The 18,966-nt window shown below is 28.7% G+C and overlaps 3 protein-coding genes across 3 annotated transcripts in view; 1 reads left to right on the top strand and 2 right to left on the bottom strand.

The window, feature by feature from the left end:
• The window catches only part of LOC124953678 (protein sprint-like), a 149,669-nt gene extending 145,749 nt beyond the window's left edge, over nt 1-3,920 (bottom strand). The window contains exon 1 of the mRNA XM_047505420.1: nt 3,641-3,920. The gene's annotated coding sequence lies outside the window, so the exon portion shown is untranslated. The remainder of the gene's footprint in view (nt 1-3,640) is intronic.
• A 613-nt stretch (nt 3,921-4,533) lies between these two features.
• On the bottom strand, nt 4,534-6,344 carry LOC124953679 (mitochondrial ribonuclease P catalytic subunit). The gene is made up of 4 exons (XM_047505429.1): nt 5,568-6,344; nt 5,253-5,481; nt 5,035-5,165; nt 4,534-4,889 (listed from the first exon to the last, which is right to left on the bottom strand). Exons 1-4 carry the CDS (start codon nt 6,161-6,163, stop codon nt 4,568-4,570), a joined length of 1,278 nt encoding a protein of 425 aa, XP_047361385.1. The 5' UTR covers nt 6,164-6,344; the 3' UTR covers nt 4,534-4,567.
• A 465-nt stretch (nt 6,345-6,809) lies between these two features.
• On the top strand, nt 6,810-18,856 carry LOC124953681 (mitochondrial folate transporter/carrier). Its single transcript, XM_047505433.1, has 7 exons — nt 6,810-6,990; nt 7,688-8,204; nt 9,746-9,896; nt 10,125-10,377; nt 10,571-10,684; nt 10,895-11,040; nt 14,424-18,856. The coding sequence occupies exons 2-7, from the start codon at nt 8,048-8,050 to the stop codon at nt 14,572-14,574; spliced, it is 972 nt and encodes a 323-aa protein (XP_047361389.1). The 5' UTR covers nt 6,810-6,990; nt 7,688-8,047; the 3' UTR covers nt 14,575-18,856.
• The last annotated feature ends 110 nt before the right edge of the window (nt 18,857-18,966 follow it).

Here is an 18,966-nt window from a genome sequence, read left to right as displayed (position 1 = left end):
TGTTGTTAAAATAATAAATAATTAATAATAATAATAATAATAATAATAATAATAATAATAATAATAATATATTTTAAATTGATTTTTGAGATTATAAGCTTCATTTCTCTATCCTGTTATTCATCTTATCATGAATTTGAGAATCGATTTCTTTGATAGAAATCTTATATCATGGTAATCATCATAAAAATGATTAAAGGAAGAAAGAAAAAGCAAAACAAAATTGTTTCGAAATGATCGACTCGATGAGGAGCTCTGATGGTGTCAGCAGTTATGGGTTAACGAGGTAAGCGTTTCTCAGAGGAAACGTGAACCGTCAACACCTGACACGCGACTACCTGTCGGTTTCTTGTACCTTCTAGTTCACCTTTAAGCGAACTCGACGCGAAATAAACGTGAAGTAAATTCGTCGAAGGTCGAACGAGTCGCGCGTGGCCATTTGTCACAGCGTTTAACGCGCGTCTCTTCGAACTTCTTCTTCAACAAAGAGAATCTTTATCTGCTATCGTTCACGGACACGAATAAGAACGTGCTCTCGATTGGAACTGACCGATCGAATAATTTTCTCGCTAATCCCATTTGAAACTTTATTAGCAATCTTTCTGTGAACTCAATCTTTCTGATAATCTCAAGAAACCTCCTTTAATAATAGAGTAGATTGTAAATCTTTGATTAAAAACAAAAATAAACAAATAAATAACAAGAAAAAAAATCTCAAAGTATATATATAGTACTAATATAAAACTATTTTTTTTTTGGGGGGGATATAACATTTATAGAAACATTAAAATTTAATTTCCATCCTCGAACGTATTCGGCTGTCAATCGATACGTTCTTACACATATATAGTGTGTACTTTCTTTTGTGTTTAAATAAATTGAAATTGGATTGAAAGATTAACGAGTTATAGTTCCTCGTTTACATCGATTTTTAAAATTTTTATCGAGGAAGTTTATTTAAGATATATATTCGATTTTTAAATTGTACTATTTCACTCGCTAAAGGAAAAAGTTTTTTTATCTTTGTATTTTATAACTATATACTTTCTCTGATTCTAATTGTAGATGATTTCACTCGTGAAACTCTTTATAGCTACTATCTCTCTTTTTCTCTCTTTTTCTTTGAAGAAAAAATTTTTTTATAGATACTTATCTATATGTACTACAACTATATATTTTTTCTTTAACTTCTTTGAAAAAGCCATTTTGTAATACAAGTATCTCATAGATCTTAGTAATTTTACTTTTATAGAAGATAAAATACTATAAATTATAGATTTCTTTATTATTGTAATAAATTAATTTTTTAGATTAGCACAGCTCTTCTTTATTACAGGAAAAAATATTGTTTTTAATAGAAATATAAATGCTCTTTTTCCATAAATCTGAAAAATAAGAAAAATTATATAACAATCTTCATTTATTTTTTGTTATTTAATATAAACAACTCTTTAAAAAGTATTAAAAATTATATTAACAAATAAAAAACTATAAAACGAAACAAAAATGTAAGCAACAAAATAATTAATATTTTAAATCATTTTCTTCTCCACTTTAGTTATGCTTCAATCTTCATTTCTTCTAAATAAATTATTTTCGTATGATTGCAATTCTTAACCTTCCGAACATTTTATTAAATCTTTAAAATTTTCTAATTTTTTTAGTAAATAAAGTACGTACCTATATGTCCCGTTTAGAATAATATGTCCAAATTTAAATTCAAACTATCACGTGTCTCTATCTCTGCTCAAATATTAAATATCTAACGATATGATTTTCGTGCTAATTTATAATACAATAGAAGAATACTTTTACATATAAAAATAATTAAACGAAAATAGTCATTTTTTAAAAAAGTAATATCCTTTTTTCCAGTCAATTTCTCAATTGTAATACATATTTTACTCGCGAGACTCGTTAAGCCTAGCGTGTTTTATTTCCCTGTTAAATGGATCAAAGCAATAATAGAACGTGTCAAAGGCTGCCGAAGGAGAACTCAATGAACGATTCTGATCAAGAAGAAAGAGACGAAGCGAGTTCTACGTGAACTAATAAAATATTTCTTGAGAAATTTACGATTGTTGATGAACATTCATCATCCTTTTAGTAATTTATAATTAATACTAAAAAGATCTAGAAGGCGCATTCCCAGAATCCCATACGTATTCCTGAGGCTGAGTCACTTCTTAGAAGTCTCGTATATCGCCGAAGATGGGAGTTTAAATGGAAACGAATGATCGGTATCTCTTCGATATGAGAATTCGGAGCAACGAACGTTCCTTCCTCTTCTTTTCTCTTCTCTTCTCTCTTCCTCCCCCCACTTTCTCACTTTCTCTATCTCTTTCTCTCTCCCTCCCTCTCTCCCTCTCTCTCTCCCTCTCTCTGCTGATTGGCTCTACGTCAGGTTGGATCGCAAGACTTTCGCCGAAAATAATTTTGCGCGTGCGAGCTTTCGAGACCTCGACGACGATAACTTCACCTAATTTTCAAAATAATTCTATGACTTTATCTTATATCGATTTTGTTTCTTCTTTTCTCTTTCTTTTCTTTTCTTTTTCTTTTTTTTTTTTTCTTTTTCTTTTAAATATCAAAATATCAATCAAAATGTGATTATAAATATAACTTCTTTCTTAATAATGACGATAAATATAACTCCTTTTTTAATAATGACAAGTAGTAATTAATTTTAGCAGGTAAACGTTATGATAATTTGTATATTTTTTTAAGTAGATATAGAAAGAAAAAAAAAAAAAAAGAAACAAACGACAAACAAAGAAAAGAGAACGAAAAAGATATATTGTATAAAATGTTGAGACCATGTGGTACCTTTGCTGCCACCTATCTATTACACAGGACAATATTCGATAACGCACGCGATTACATAGTATTAAAAATCGAAATATAAACTTACTATATAAACATATCCTTTAGCACGAACGAAAATGTCATCAAAGATAAATCAATCGTGTAGATCTTGACCTCGTTCGATCGATACTCTTGGCGCATACACATATCTATACATGCACGTATACACTTTCTGAACCGTATTTCATTCAATTCACACACATGCACTGCAATGTTATTAATCGTTCATTTTCTTCTAAAATTTCTGAAAAAAACATTTCAAATAATTAAAACGTAGGACCGAAATCGGAACGACGACGACGAATCGTTAATCGAATTCTGTCCTACGTGCCTCATGTTTTGGACTCGTCTAAGATGACAGCATCGTCGTCGGCCATATTGGAAGCTTACGAAATAACCGTCTTCGAATTTTCAACGAATATTTCCAAATGTTTCTTAGTCGACACGTAACAATTCTATGAAAATAGCAAATGAATCGAGATGATTAGACTGTTTGAAGATTTTTATCGATCGACTACGTCACTAGGATTGTTCGAAAGAGATTCGTGATTGAGCAAGAAAATCCCGCGATTTTCGAATCTCACGTGTGACAAATGAAAATGGCGCGTGGTATGAGCGCATCATGACGTATACCTTATACTTCAAAACTTTCGAACAAAGATAATATCAATTAGCAGGACTAAATAATAAGCGTAAATCGTCGTAATGATTTATCCTAAAGTTACATAGATTAAAGATAGATATAAAAGATAAAAATAAAGAATGTCGTACTTACCATAGAAAGCATCGATTTTTCCTATGATATAATGTACATTATACAAGCTCGATCATGTCTCGATGATAGAATGACACTATATGATACACACGACAATCAATCAAATATACACATTCCTTGACGAAAATTCATATGTTTTACGTTTTCACGTTGGCGTCGTTGAAAACCACGATACTCGCGTGCCTCAAGGTCAGAAAGAAATAGCCGAGAAAGGCGAAAGACCGCGACACCTGTTGCTCTGACACACGCGCGCACCAAAAAATGTGCACGAACTGTGTATCGTGTACTTATTTTGTCCCTTACGCGATACCTACCCTGATCGACACGCCATCTTACAGTATTTCACATACTCTCTATCCACAATGGCGGAATCGTTGATTAAGTTTTCAACGTGATCTCATGTTTCACATGTATAAAAAAAGCAATGTACATAAATACATAAATAATTATTATTATTATTTAAACAATGATAAATGCGCTATTATATAATCTTACAATGAACATTATTTTAAAGTTTTCTCAGTTGTGACAAATTAACTATATAATTATTTCATTGAAGAAGTCATTTATTTGAGTAAAAATGTATTCTCCAATCACAAAACTATTAATTTGCATCCTTTTAATTATTATTTGATTTGACAATATTCTAACCTTTGTTTCTAAAAATCATAATAAAACACTGTTAATTGTTAAATTAAAATGTAAAAGATTTTTAGAAATTCTTTACTTTATATTTAACCATCAAATCTTGTACTTTTTAATAGAATATTTTAATGCACTGATACTTGAAAATACATTTAAATTATTATGCTAATATTGCTAATTCACATTAGTAATGAAATATTATTAAATCTGTATAAAAATTGATAAATTTAATGATATAAATTACTTACTTATTATTTTCATTATAATGATTGAATATACTATTCATTTTTTTGAACGATGTAAGCAAACCCATGTATCAACAGGCTTATGCAATGATTTATTTGTCTCCTTATAAGGAATATGCCAATGTCCGTTTATAACTTGTGCAAAAGGATTGTATGATACAGGGTCGATCAAAATATATTTCTTTAAATTCACTCGAACCCAAGTATATTGATGTGTAAATTGCCATCGTATAAATATTTTCTGTATATTCACATCTTTGAGTTTATGATAATGTTGTCGCTGCAGATCTAAAGATATAAATTTCGCTTTATTTCCACTTGCTAAAGTTGCATATAAGATATAGGAATCATCATCTGTTCTGTAACATATTAATATATTGGTTCGCAATGTAATGTATAATATATTAATATATTTTGTAACATATTAATATATTGGTTTCATTGTAATGTATAATATTACAATAAAATCCATAAGCCATCTTATGTAATATAAGTGTAACTTACATATTTTGAAAGAAATAAACTAATATATTATCTAGCTCAAACATCCATTTAATTGAATTATATTGGTGTTTCCGTGCAATGACCAAAATTTTTTTATGTTCTTTAATAAATTTTAACATTATGTTTCGCAACTGAATATGTAAAAAAATATTATTTATTATTATTTAAATTTATATATATATATATATATATATTTATTCTAAAGTTTTTACACTTACCGATGAATTTCCGTATATTCCATATGTCATATTAAGACCATCTACCACAATGTCAAATGGCTTTGTTTTATCAATAAATTGTTTAAATTTATTAAATTCACTTGGAGTGCTCTTTTGAAAAATATCATGACCTATTACTATTTCAGATAACACAGACTTAAATAGTTTGTGAAAACTATCCTCTAAAACCATTGGTGCTAATTGATTATTACAATGACTGCATTTCCCACTACAATGAATAAAAAATTGATTTATTTTATATATTAGAATAGAAATAAACTTCAAAATTAAAATTAAAATATTAATATATCATACTCTAATATAATTTTAGTATAATGTGCCTCCCATCCTGATTTTTGACAAGTATTTACAAAATTATTAACAATAGACTGTTTTGGTATTATATCATGTTTTCTCCAAAAATGAAACATTTTTTCAATTGCATCATTCAATTTATCTTTCTTATGTTCTATATAATAATTCAAATATTGATCATATATATATTGACGTCCATTCATATCTTGGTTATTAGACTCTATTTCACTTATAAATTCAAATCCAATGTTTGATTTTCCATTTCGAAATGCTGCTACTGCTATGTATGACATTGTTTTGGAACTTATATTTTCGCTATTATTAAATTTAATTAAATCAAATACTGTTTCCCATTTACTAGTCAAACATAAAACCTGAACACAAATGAATAAAATCGAGGAAGGTATACATTCATATTTCTTTTTTATTACATCACATATATGTAAAATTTCTTCCTCTTCGAAATTCGATAGTGGCTTTTGGTCTGCACTGAGTAGTTGCAAATATTTTATCAGAACAAAATTACTAAGAGGATAATTTTTGCTTTTTAAATATTTGAAGTAAACTTTAGCAGTTTCAAATTTCTTCTCTATCATAAATATTTCAAAGATATGTATATCTACAGTATGTTCAGGCACAAAATGTTTATTAATTATATCATTACGTATATTAAAACATAAATCCTGTGATGGATAGTTTGTATCTAACAATGGCAATAAAGTTTGTTTTATTTCATTTGATTTTAATTGTGTACTTATCCTCTGTATTTTATATATTACTTGCTTGTTCAGTAAATTTCTTCGATAAAAGAGAAATCTAATTTGTTTGTTAATAAATTCCATTTAAAAAAAAAATATATATATATATCAATACAATATAGAATTATCAATATCATTTACAATAAATATAAATGTCAATAATTTTATAGGTTATACAACATACTGGAAATTAATAGTAAAATAACATAGGCGTCAGGGTTACATTTAGATAGTATTTGAATTACGGATAAAAAATTCCTAAAAAATTTCGGATATTGAATACGGACACCAAACGACAATCATTAAAAATTTAAGAAAAATATTTTATTCATTAGAGGGAAACATTCTTCACTAACGAATTAAAATTTTTAATTTGAGTAAAACGTATTCCTTAATTTATCCTCTATTTTATTCCCTAGAATTTTTAGAATCGTTCTTATGAAAGTAGAAAATGGCGTGAGAAGATCAACTGATCTCACTCAGATAAATTATTTCTTAGGAAATTACTTTTTTAACTACATTACAACATTACAACGACGAGTTTGACTTTATTCGCTATAGTTATGTTATAGAAGTGAATTATTCGAAATATTCAACAAATATTTTGTAAATTTGAAGAGTAAATTTATCAATTGTGGATTTTGCATTATATTATCTTTGGATGAGTAAGTACAAATTTATACATTTAAGATTTTATGAATGTTCGTTTATCGTGCTAAACTGAACCTTAGACAACTTTGCAACCTGATTGGTTATTCGTAAGAACTGTTTAGTACAAATTCAACATGTTAATTTTTCAACCACTACAGCTACTTGTACCAATGAACGAATCGAACAACGTGATTGATTGTAACCTTACTGTTACGGAAAGTATATGTAGTCTATATTAATTCTAATAAATTGCTTAATTCGATGGATAAATATACATAAGATTTAATTTTAAGCTCAATTTATATATGTAAATATATTACAATTGAAAATTTATTCTACTTTTATTCTTTACTTTTTTTCTAAAAATAATAAGCTAATATCAGAGTATTGATTCGTCTAAAAATATTGCGAATATTTATTTAATCATAGGCATTATGATAGAAATTATTGATATGAAAAAATTAAATGGAGAAGCATAACCCAAATGTGATAAAAAAGAACGTAAAGAAGTGAGAAACGTGAAAAAAGAAATTTTCTTTATTGACTGTATCATTTCATAATTTTGGGTAGTTTATAGAAGTAACGATTTCATCCTGATGACGCTAACATCGCAGAGGTAGCTGTGTTCGGTTATCTTCGTTCGAAGTCGGCAACGTTCGCGATCGTCCGCGCATGAGCTTCGAATCGAACATATTCCTCTTGTCTTTTCAGTATGGCGGAATTCGACGAGTGAGTTATGTGCTATGTTACGTAACTACGTAAGAGAATAAAGTTGGAAGAAAAGAGCAAAAAGAGAGAAAGGAAAGAAGACAGGAAATAGTGTATTTGAGAAAGAAGGAGAATAAAGTTAAAATCGTGGAAGAAGAAAGAGAAGATAAACGGGACAACAACACGCGGGGAAATTCTTTTTTATTTTTAGGCATCGTCAACTCGAGAACAGTGCCTGTCGCGGACCAAGAGATATGCCGAAGATTGGAGACGTACATCGCTAGTAGTACCGGTGAGGATGCCATTGCAATTGAAGTTGAAGAATCGATAGCGAATAGTGAATGTCATAACGTTGACGCGACCATGTCGACGATAAAAACGAGTAATACGACAGGAACGAATCATATCCTACCAGCTCTTAGTCGCTTCAAGTATGAATATTTCGTCGCCGGTATATCCGGTGGCGTTGTTTCGACACTTACCCTTCATCCATTGGATCTAATCAAAATTAGATTGGCAGGTGAGCATTAATATCTAAAATCTTTTATATATATATATATATATGCAATCAAATAAAAAATATATATATACACAACACACGCACATACATTTCTTTATTTATGCATTCAGGAAATATATTTTTCTATAATATTTGTTTTAAATTTATTATAAATCAATTAGCCGTAAAATTTTTATTTAATTTTACTAATTATTTTGATATTTTCTGGTTATCTACAAGCGATAAAATATTTACTTTTCCATGCTTCTTAAAAATACATATACAAAATAACTATTTATAGAATTTATATATATTGATTTCTATTTATTTATTTATTTATTTATTTATTTATTTTTAATATTATTTTGTTTAATATAATTGTTAGATTCATTTAAATAGAGAAACGAGTGTATATGTATAGATATTCTATTTTTTGTGATGCTATGCCGAAGAATGACGTAAATTTTGTCAGAGCTTTCGCTTGCTCAATGAACATGTGATCTAACTAACAATATCATGCCTACGTTAATGTGACGCAGTTTTATTAAAATATTTTCTATCTCTTATTTTTCGTTATTTTTTTTCATGTCAATGTCACTTATTTCTGTTTTTGTACGGATGCGTATATTTTCGTCGTGAAATTCGTTGGCTGATAATCAAAATGCAAGAAATTCCACTTATTACGTCAGAAGCACGTGAAAATTAATGACCCGTAGGATAGTATGCCGTTTTCTTGCACGCGTAATAGCGAAAGTAAATAATCGCCCGACAAAAGAATTTGCAAATCGTATTGCAAGATCACTTTTTCGGATTTTATTCATTTCTCTCGAATCATATTTCTTTGCTATTTTTTAATTCTTAATTATGAAAATTATCGTATACAGTTTCGTTGAATAATTATTTGGAGAAAAAAAAAAAAAAAAAAAAAAAAAAAAAAAAAATGTATGGAATCGAATATTTTTCACAAAAATTTTATTAGGAAACAAAAGATTAAAAGTATTATTGACTCATTTCCTAGGTTTATCGGTTATTGATAACATTCGCGATAATATCGTAGTCGTTCGAATTTTGAAGATTACAATGAGAAAAAGAAAGTTGATAACATGAGATTAACTTATCGACGTTTGCATATCGACCGTCGTGATACTTATAAATAGGTTATTGTTTAAACGAAAGAACTTCGAGCCTTTATCATAACATTAAAGCCGATGTTGTAATACGATTCTGTGTTTTACGATAAACCTCGTTGACACGTGATAATGAAAAATCGATTTATAAATTTTTTTTTTCAACTATAGCAAAGTATTACAATTTCAAAGCTATCTTTCATTGTTTCGGTTAATTGATTGAGGAAACAGACGAAGATTAGTCGTTTATTAGTTAAAATGATATATTATCGTTTGGTGGTAAGAAGGAAATGAGAGATAGAAGATAATTTTGCTTATTTAAGTAAAATGAAAACAGTTGCTTGTCGCGAAAGGAAGACATTTTTTATTTAAATTTGACGAAATTTTCCTCAATCTTTTCTAATTTTTATCAAAAAAAATTTTTTTTTTTTTTAGTTAACGATGGACGTAGCTCAATACCACAATACACTGGTATAGTATCTGCCTTCAAGCAGATTATGAAAAGTGAAGGAATACGTGGATTTTACAGAGGAGTGACACCGAACGTATTGGGATCAGGCTGCTCTTGGGGATTATATTTCTTCTTGTAAGGAATCATCTCTCATTCTAATAATATAATCTCTTTTTTATTTTACACTCTTTAATCCCTCTACTACCTCAGGAGAATATGATCGCATTATATATATTTAACATGATAATATATAAATGATTTTAAATACATATCCGTTTTTTCTTATATCACAATTATTGTATTAATCCATTCAATATAATAATAATAATAATAAATTAATTTGCCTTTACTCTTTCTTCACAGTTACAATAACATAAAAACATGGATTCAAGGAGGAAATGCGAAGAAACCATTAGGTCCATCAATGCATATGCTAGCTGCTGCAGATGCAGGAATATTAACTTTGTTGATGACTAATCCAATATGGGTAGTGAAAACACGATTATGTTTACAATATGTTGAAGATAAAAATCTTGCAGAATCAAAGAGATACACAGGAGTGACAGATGCCCTGTTAAAGATCTATAGAACCGAAGGAATCAGGGGTTTATATAAGGTATATTTTCTTGTCTTTTCTTTATTATATAAATAAATTGAAGCAATAAGATAGTTTCTAAGATAGTTGTAATATGACTTATTTGCATAATCAAATAAGTCATTGATAAAGTATCTCAATAATCATATCTAATTATAATTGTTTATGTTTTTGATAAACCAAAAGAATGTCATTGTTTAATTGTTGATTACAGGGTTTAGTTCCTGGAATGTTTGGTGTATCACATGGTGCCATACAATTTATGACATATGAAGAAATGAAAAATAAATATAATATATACCAAAACGTACCTATCGACACAAAACTGGTAAGTTTTTAAACATAATGTTATTTGATAAACGAATAATTAAGACTACTCTGCAGCTTTTGCTAATAGAATATTTCTTGCCGAGTTAGTCGTATATATATATATATATATATATATATATATATATATATATATATTTTTTTTTTCATTATATTATAAATCTTGATATAAAATACAAATAAACTTCTGAAAATAAATTTTTATTTTCAGAACATGTTCGAATATATCCTTTTTGCTGCCGTTTCTAAGGTAATTGCAGCTGCTGTAACATATCCTTATCAGGTATTAAGGGCGCGTTTGCAAGATCATCATCTTGACTACAGAGGAACGTGGCACTGCATCCAGGTGACATGGAGGTCAGAAGGATTCAGGGGTTTTTATAAAGGCTTATCGCCTTATCTTATACATGTTACACCAAATATCTGCGTAATTTTTTTCGCTTACGAAAAACTTTCAGAATAATTTTCCTTGGAAATATCCTATTGATATAAATGTCCTCTGTAGATGTCTAACTCTATTGCTTAAATGGCGGAAGGATCTACTGACATGTGTTTTTCTTGATTACGAATGATAGAAAGAGTAACATTTCTGAATGATTAATTCGATCACCTTTCTCATTGATTCGATAGCTTTCTCATTGAAAAGGTAGATTTTTGTCATTTGTTTGTCATTGTTTTATTTTCTTTTTTCTCCTTTTTTTTTATATAAATAACAACATTTCTTAATAATTACTTAAAAGAGGATCAGTATTATCGTATAAACATCTTTTAATAAGTTTTCACACAAACAATGCACTTCATTACGTGGATGCTTCTGCCATAGCGCATTAGATTTTAACAATTATATAAAACATCAATGGTATTAACAGTAATTATCGATTCCTAATATGAATGTATATAAATGTAGGATGTTGAAAGAAGTGTGACTATAAAAGAAGTCAAATATGTTTCATTCTCTGGTCACACAGAGGGAGATAAAAAAAAGTATCGAGTGAAATGATGATATAAAATGTTTTAAGTAATTGCAGATATAAAATGATTAGCTACTTCATTCATGACAAAAACAATTATGTTTTACGACACACTCTGATTGTTTTCGATTTTAAAAGATGAATTAATAACACAATCTCGCATCACGATGTGTCGTTTGGCCGAGAGCACATAAAATAATTTAAAAATTTCCTATCTCATTATTTAAGATTATTCTTAAACATTGTGAGAAATCTGCTAATGTTGTGCGGATAAAGAAAATCGAGATTTTACTCTCAAACTTTGATATTATCATCCTGACTTATTTTTCATTAAGAAGATGATATTATCAATTGTAAATAGTATGTGCTATTACTATTTCATAATACTCGTGCATGCTGTTAGGTAATTTTAGGTTATAATTAGAGACACGAGAGTTTGTGAAAGTTGTGATGGCATATGCTACGAAACATAGATACAATAGACTAATATAGGTTTTTATTTATTCATTTATTATTTTATCTGCGACTTTGAGAGACTGTTATTATTTAAATTAAATATTTAGTCATTTTACTTTTGGTTCTAATATTTCCAAAAAAAAAGTATATCTTAAACTTATAAATGTTAAACTCTGACAATCTCCACTCATATTTAACGATGTACTTTAACCAAAATGACGCTTAAATCTAAATTCTGTTACATATTGCAGTTTATAATTGGTTTGGAAGAAGATTTAAGCGGTGCACTTTTATTTTATATGAATGAGATATGGTGAGAGAGAGAGGGAGAGAGAGAGAGAGAGAGAGAGAGAGAGAGAGAGAGAGAGAGAGAGAGAGAGAGAGAGAGAGAGAGAGAGAGCCCACTTACTTTACTTATTACAATTACCAGTTTATTAAAAAAAAAAACATAGAAAAAAGGAAAAAAAATTATAATATGCTTTTACTTTCAACTAAACTGGTTTTAGTTGAAAATGCTTTAATTACAAAGGGATTAGTAAATGATAGTTCGATTATGATAGTAACAATAACCATTATCTATTAATATTTGAAAAGATAAGGATGAGCCATAGAAGCGTATGAAAAATAATGTGAATGATAATCGTAAGAAGAAATGACTATGAACAAAATATTAATTATTTAATCTGTCAATAGCACGGAATAGTTAGCAAAAGATTACACAAACTTTGTTTCGTAATATTTAAATTTAGTTTTAACTATAAATTATCTATACAGACATTTTCACGTTAAATTCTAATTTGCGACTTGTTACGTTGTTCATTAAAAATACGATAATAATAATTAAGTAGTAACAAGGTATTAAAAGAGCATGCATAACTTTTCTTTACTCAAATATTCTCTGTTTATCTAATTAAGAATTTGTTTATCTAATTTTTTTTTATCATATTTGTATAATATTACGCACAAATTGTTACTTTAATTTATTGGTTATAAATTAGGAATTTACTAAAATCTTTTATGTTCATGTTATTTTGAGATTACGAATAAGTGCACATATTTTAATACGCGTTAGTTTTGGAAACGAGTTATCGTTAAATAAAGAACAACAGACTTTGATAATATAGAAGCAAGAAGTTAGAAAAACAATATGTTTGTGTCTTAGAGTCTGGTACTCTAAATGTATGAAGGATAGCAATATGATTCAATGTCACACTTTTGTGTACATAATAGGATGAATTTATTTATATCAGTTTTCATAGGTTTAAATAAAGTTTAGTTCTGAAAGGATAAATGCACCAAGTCGAGGAGACATCATTTCATTTTATTTAATGTTGTGAAAGATTGAATAAAATTATGTACAGTGCAAACATTTTGCTTGGCTTTAAATTGGCCATTATACGTAAATACGATCGTTTTTTTTTTTTTCTTATTAAAATATGCACACATGTCCCAATTATACGTTTGTACACATTAGGATACAATAAGCAAAAAAATAGATGTTCGAAAATGAAAAAACTATGTAAAGTTACATGTCTTGTGTATTAACGAAATGTGATATGAAGGAAGGATGAAAAAAGAATTGGATCAATAATCTCAAAATGCTTTATTTATGCAATACGATTGCTCACGAGGTAGCAAAGCGATACAATAAACGCATTTGTATATTCTTTACCTTTGGTATATTATTTCAAAGTATAGAGAATATATATTGTACGAAACATTCATTGTAAATGTAAAATAAGATATAGGCCAAAAGTATTGATGGATAGATTCGAAAAATCTGATCCGTTTCGTAGATGTACTATTTCTTTCGGTAAATGTGAAAACGTGTTGCGTCGTAATCGATATACATACGTATACGTATTTTGTTGTATATCTTTATTAAATAAAGTTGAACGTAGGGGTACACATAGAAAATGAAGAAGCATGAAAGTGATAGAAAAGGCATTTGCACTTAACGATTTGAGTTTTATTTCCGATATATATAGATTTATGAGGTAAATTTATTAAACCACCAGCAGTACGATTTTTGAATGTCTCATTTGTAAAACTCATATAATGATTTTAATATTTTATTGACAAGATATTAGAAATATAAAAACGAATGTAATATAATTTTGTATTAATGACAACGAATTTCTCGTTTATTATATTCGAACTGATTCTGAATGTCAAGAATCGTACGCGGGTTTAGATTCTGTAACAAAAAAAAAAAAAAAAGGAAAAGAAAAAAGAAACGAGATAATAAACATCATTGAAAAATTATTGTAGTAGTGATCATCAAAAAATCATATTGCTGGTGGTTCGTTACAGGTGTGAAGGTTGGCGTGGATTTTACAAGGGTCTTAGTGTCAACCTTATGAGAGTGACCCCAGCAACTGTGATTACCTTTTTGGTCTACGAGAATGTTACCCACTTCTTCAAGCGCAACCCACAATATGCAAACATTGGGTCAAGTGGATAGAACAATATCTTCGACAGTATGTAATAAAAGTTAGAATTAGAAGAACGTGGCATTTATATTACGAATTGTTCTGCGACGTGTATATTTTGTTATTTCAAACCTTTGTCGTATTAACAATATCAATGCAATTGAGAGAAAGAGAAAGAAAGAGAGAGAGAGAGAAAGAGAAAGAGAGAGAGAGAAAGAGAGAGAGAGAGAGAGAGAGAGAGAGAGAGAGAGAGAGAGAGAGAGAGAGAGAAAGAGATTTTTCCTTTATTAGGGTATAGTTTAGTTTAGTTTAAAAATTGCCGTTTTCGCGATTTATATAAAGATGATTATCTCACAAATGATAGTTTTACGAAGATAATATTCATTTGATTTCTTATATTAATATATTCTCGCATATAATATTATAATAAAGGAGTTGAAGTTGTAGGAAATAGAGAAGAAAAGAAGGATATTGAAATTTTTCGATGGTAAATCGCTTGTTTAATAGATAAATAATTTAATTAAAGTTTCTTGTTATCTCACGTCATGTACAAAAGAGCTTATAATATCCAACAGGCTCTTCTCGCAGTCCTTATAACGTCGATTGCAATTTTCCTCGAATTCTGCTTTAATTATCTCGTCCGAAAGATTTTCCTCTTGTGAACTGGAAGGTCTTTGAAAAGATGCAACGATGCGATTAAACGATTTATGTTAAATAAAGATATAGAAACGGATTGAAAACAAATTAGAAAGTCAATTCACAATTTTAAGATAACTCACGCAAATAAAATTCGGACGATATCTCCGAGAAGTCCGTTTCCTTTCAACGAGTATTTACCAATCTCACAAATTGTTTTTAACAAACAATTTTTTCCGGAATAGCCGCTACTATCAGAGAGAGAAACATAAATAAATCTTTGAAAATTTAATAAAGTATACTTACTTCAAATATAATTATCTCAATAACCGTAAGATCTGTAATCGTGGAAATTATAGTTTTATAGAAATTAAGTAATTATGAAAAATGATTATATCGATTTCTATTCAATATTTGTATATATATTTGTATATTTACATTAATTTCGCATATTAAAATCATGACAACAATAGGATATAGGGATAGGATAATATTACCTTTCTAGTTTCTTTGTGATTACATCGTAGATCAATCGTCTATTGAGATCTCGTCTTTTAAAATGTTCTACTTCGGTGTAATAGCTCGAATTCCAATCGCTTGGTAGACCATAATTTGCCTCGAAATAAAAGGAGAATAGTATGGACTTGTCGGGGATGTCAATCGGTACGCCAAGAGCAAAGAACATCTGAGAACAAGATCGATCAATTGTATATGCATTTATAGTAGCATCGTTTAAGTTTTTTATGTAGAATATCTTTCGAAAAAACGAATTACGTGAAAGTTAAAAAACCGAAAAAAAGGGAATTTATAAAAATACAATTTTACTAGGATATACAAATAACACAATTCAATCCGAAATGATTTATCTTTTAATGTTTTTCCGATGTAATTAATATAATCATATTGTACAAATTAAACGATGCTCAAACAATGAAATGCCTTTTTTCATTTTTCTTTGGTTTGATTTAGTCTTATTCTTAGTTTTATTGTTATTTTAATAGATTGAATATTTTATATAAGCAAGAGACCATGCATACGAATCGATAGAAAATCACACACGGAGACATCAATTTGAAGCAAACGAGATGTTCTCCAAGTTGAGGCGCATTAGTCGATGGAAAATGAATGATTGATTTACTATACCCCTATGCCGCTACCCTCGGGAAATCCGATGGATCGAATGTGCCTCAATACTCCATGGGTAATATTTTTCACCCTTGACCCACGTGCTAAGCACATGGAGCACAGAAAGAGAATAAGAATGATCCAATGACTTTTGCGATACCATTCCTTTTGTAAGCACATCGTTAAATAATATTCGTTTAATTACGTAATGTTTTTCTTTTCTTTTCTTTTATTTATTTTTTTTTTTTTACGAAATCAATTAATAGAACGACAGATGTTTATTTCACTCACTTTATTTTATGTTGTCTTTTATCACAAGAGATGCTTATTCAGAGGGAATGTTACTTTTAATGAGTCTCCGAGTAACGGTTCGGTAACACCGCAAATGAATTAGGAGTTGGCGAATTTGCGTAGAGTCTGTAATTGTCTTGTTAATTGGCTATTTTCTAACGGATCCCCAGGATAATGAAATATTTCGAACTTGGACATGTTATCGATCGACTATGCCTGGGCAATCGGTGTACCACGAATTCGATGCGAGGCTTCATATTAATGACATTTTAATTGACGTATTTAAAATTCGATAGAATTTGCCTTATTACTTATAGGAATACCGATATAAATGTAGAGTTATAACAAGTGTTCCATATGTTTTAAATAATACTGCACGTATGCACTCGTTATCTTCCACGATTTTCATTAACTTATTAGATCTATCGAAAAGTTTTCTTCGTTCTTTGAATATAAGAAAATAATACACATTTGTTTATTAATATTTAATTAACAATGTAATTTACATTAATATTAACAATTTCCGATCTTCCAAGCAAAGTTAAGTGAACCGGATTTTTGTAATATTTTTATATTTATAGCACGTGAAGGTCTGCACTCTGACTTTAATTTGTTGTGGTAGTAACTCTCAGCCATTTTCGAAAAAATCGGTTTTAAAAAATATTGAGTAGTTTATAAGGAATAAATGTTAACAGCTGAACGACGAGCTTTATATTATTTTTATTTAAAAAATTTCTTAATCTTTTATGCAAAATCTTTTCAAAAATTTTATTAACGTTGGAAATTGGAAAAATATTGATCTATACTTTGTATCTCTACATTTTTCACTATCTTTATATATTGGAGTCATTTTTTTCGCAAATGCACCTGCATATGCATTCATCATACATTCGCAAATTACACACACACGCGAATATTCATGAGGTAAATCATAGACAAATATTGCATGCATACATCATATGTACTTATACATAATATACATCGGTGAGTGACCGCTGTTTTTCGTCCCATATTGTTCTTACCAGGTGCATGATACAGAGATGTAAATAAGTAAAGTTTTAGAATTTGAAAAATATTACATGGAAGATAGAACATTTTGTAAGATCTAGTTGAATCGTTAATACGCCAATTAATTCGTATCAATCAAATTATTTAAATATTTTACTATGGTTTTGGTAAATAAAATATATATCTAATAATTCCATTGAAGAAGAATTATGTAGCAAGTCTTTAGAATATGAATACCCGGTAGACCCTGTAGTATGATCAAAATAAAAAACTTTAATTAAAATTCGAAGTCTTGCTAGAAAGCGTAAATCGTTAGTTATTAGATATGTACATTACATCGAATATCTTTCTATTTATATTAACCATAAGAATGTTAATGAACTTTGTTTTCAATTTATTTTATATAAAGATATTATTAATAATCTATAAACATTCAAAGATATAGTAGCGATTAAAAATCAAGTTTGGCAAGAACAAGCTTTTGAAGATATGGAAGGATCGGTTAATAGTTTAAATATTTCAGCAACATCCAGCTTACAGATAAGACATATGTTCGATTCTGATGTGTATATATTATTTTGTACGTTTCTTCTAGATCAACATACATATATTATAACGAATATAATTGAGGAAGAAAGTCTTTTTCCTTTTTATGTTATGCATACATCGAGAATGGCAACAATAAATTTATATTGAGATAAAAATGAAAAAGGTGCAGAGTAGTTATCAAACTATTTCATATTCGATTGAATCGTTGTAGCCGAAAAGCTATAACTATGTTGCATTTATATATGAAATGCATATCGTAGAAATATGCTATAAACGCGTTATTGTGGCTCTTAAACTTTCTCTTAAGGGTCATATATTATTATGCAGACTATTTGACCATGAGAATTCGTTGGACCGTGAAAATTCGTTGAATAAAAAATACATTGCTCACTATTGTTCAAGTTTTAAACATTTCTAGTTAAGCTTGTAATTTATTAGAATATGGAAAACCAGACAATAAATACAAGAGGTAGGTTCGTAGACTAAGCGAGACATGTGGCTGGAAGCTATAAACATAGCTATTTTAAGAGAACGAAAATATATGATTATTATACTGAAAAATATATGATTATTATATTTTTTTTTATACATTTAGCAGTGCTATCACCTAAAAAGAGGGATCGCACATACGATTATTTAAGCATACTAAACGAACTATTTGAACACATTTACAACCAATAAAAGATCACTACTTTCCTTTCCGTATACTTTTACTCGGAAAATTTTCCTGCATGTTTTATCTTTCCTTTTGGCTCTTTTTTTCAAATTATTTCAACCATCTTGTCGGATAGTTAGTAGCTAAATAACTCTCAAGG

The sequence above is a fragment of the Vespa velutina genome, chromosome 13, assembly GCF_912470025.1.
Source record: "Vespa velutina chromosome 13, iVesVel2.1, whole genome shotgun sequence".
In the NCBI taxonomy this organism is placed as follows: domain Eukaryota; kingdom Metazoa; phylum Arthropoda; class Insecta; order Hymenoptera; family Vespidae; genus Vespa; species Vespa velutina.
Note: the sequence above shows the minus strand (reverse complement) of the source record. Positions and strands in the feature narration are given on the sequence as shown.

Bases quoted from the DNA above. Each gene is read 5' to 3' on its own strand.
- LOC124953681 (XM_047505433.1), top strand. From the start codon at position 8,048: ATGTCGACGATAAAAACGAGTAATACGACAGGAACGAATCATATCCTA. The intron at 10,378-10,570 runs GTATATTTTCTT...TGTTGATTACAG, and splicing joins GAATCAGGGGTTTATATAAG to GGTTTAGTTCCTGGAATGTT. The intron at 10,685-10,894 runs GTAAGTTTTTAA...TTTTATTTTCAG, and splicing joins TACCTATCGACACAAAACTG to AACATGTTCGAATATATCCT.
- LOC124953679 (XM_047505429.1), bottom strand. From the start codon at position 6,163: ATGATAGAGAAGAAATTTGAAACTGCTAAAGTTTACTTCAAATATTTA. The intron at 5,482-5,567 runs GTATGATATATT...TATTCATTGTAG, and splicing joins TATACTAAAATTATATTAGA to TGGGAAATGCAGTCATTGTA. The intron at 4,890-5,034 runs GTAAGTTACACT...AATATGTTACAG, and splicing joins GTTTATTTCTTTCAAAATAT to AACAGATGATGATTCCTATA.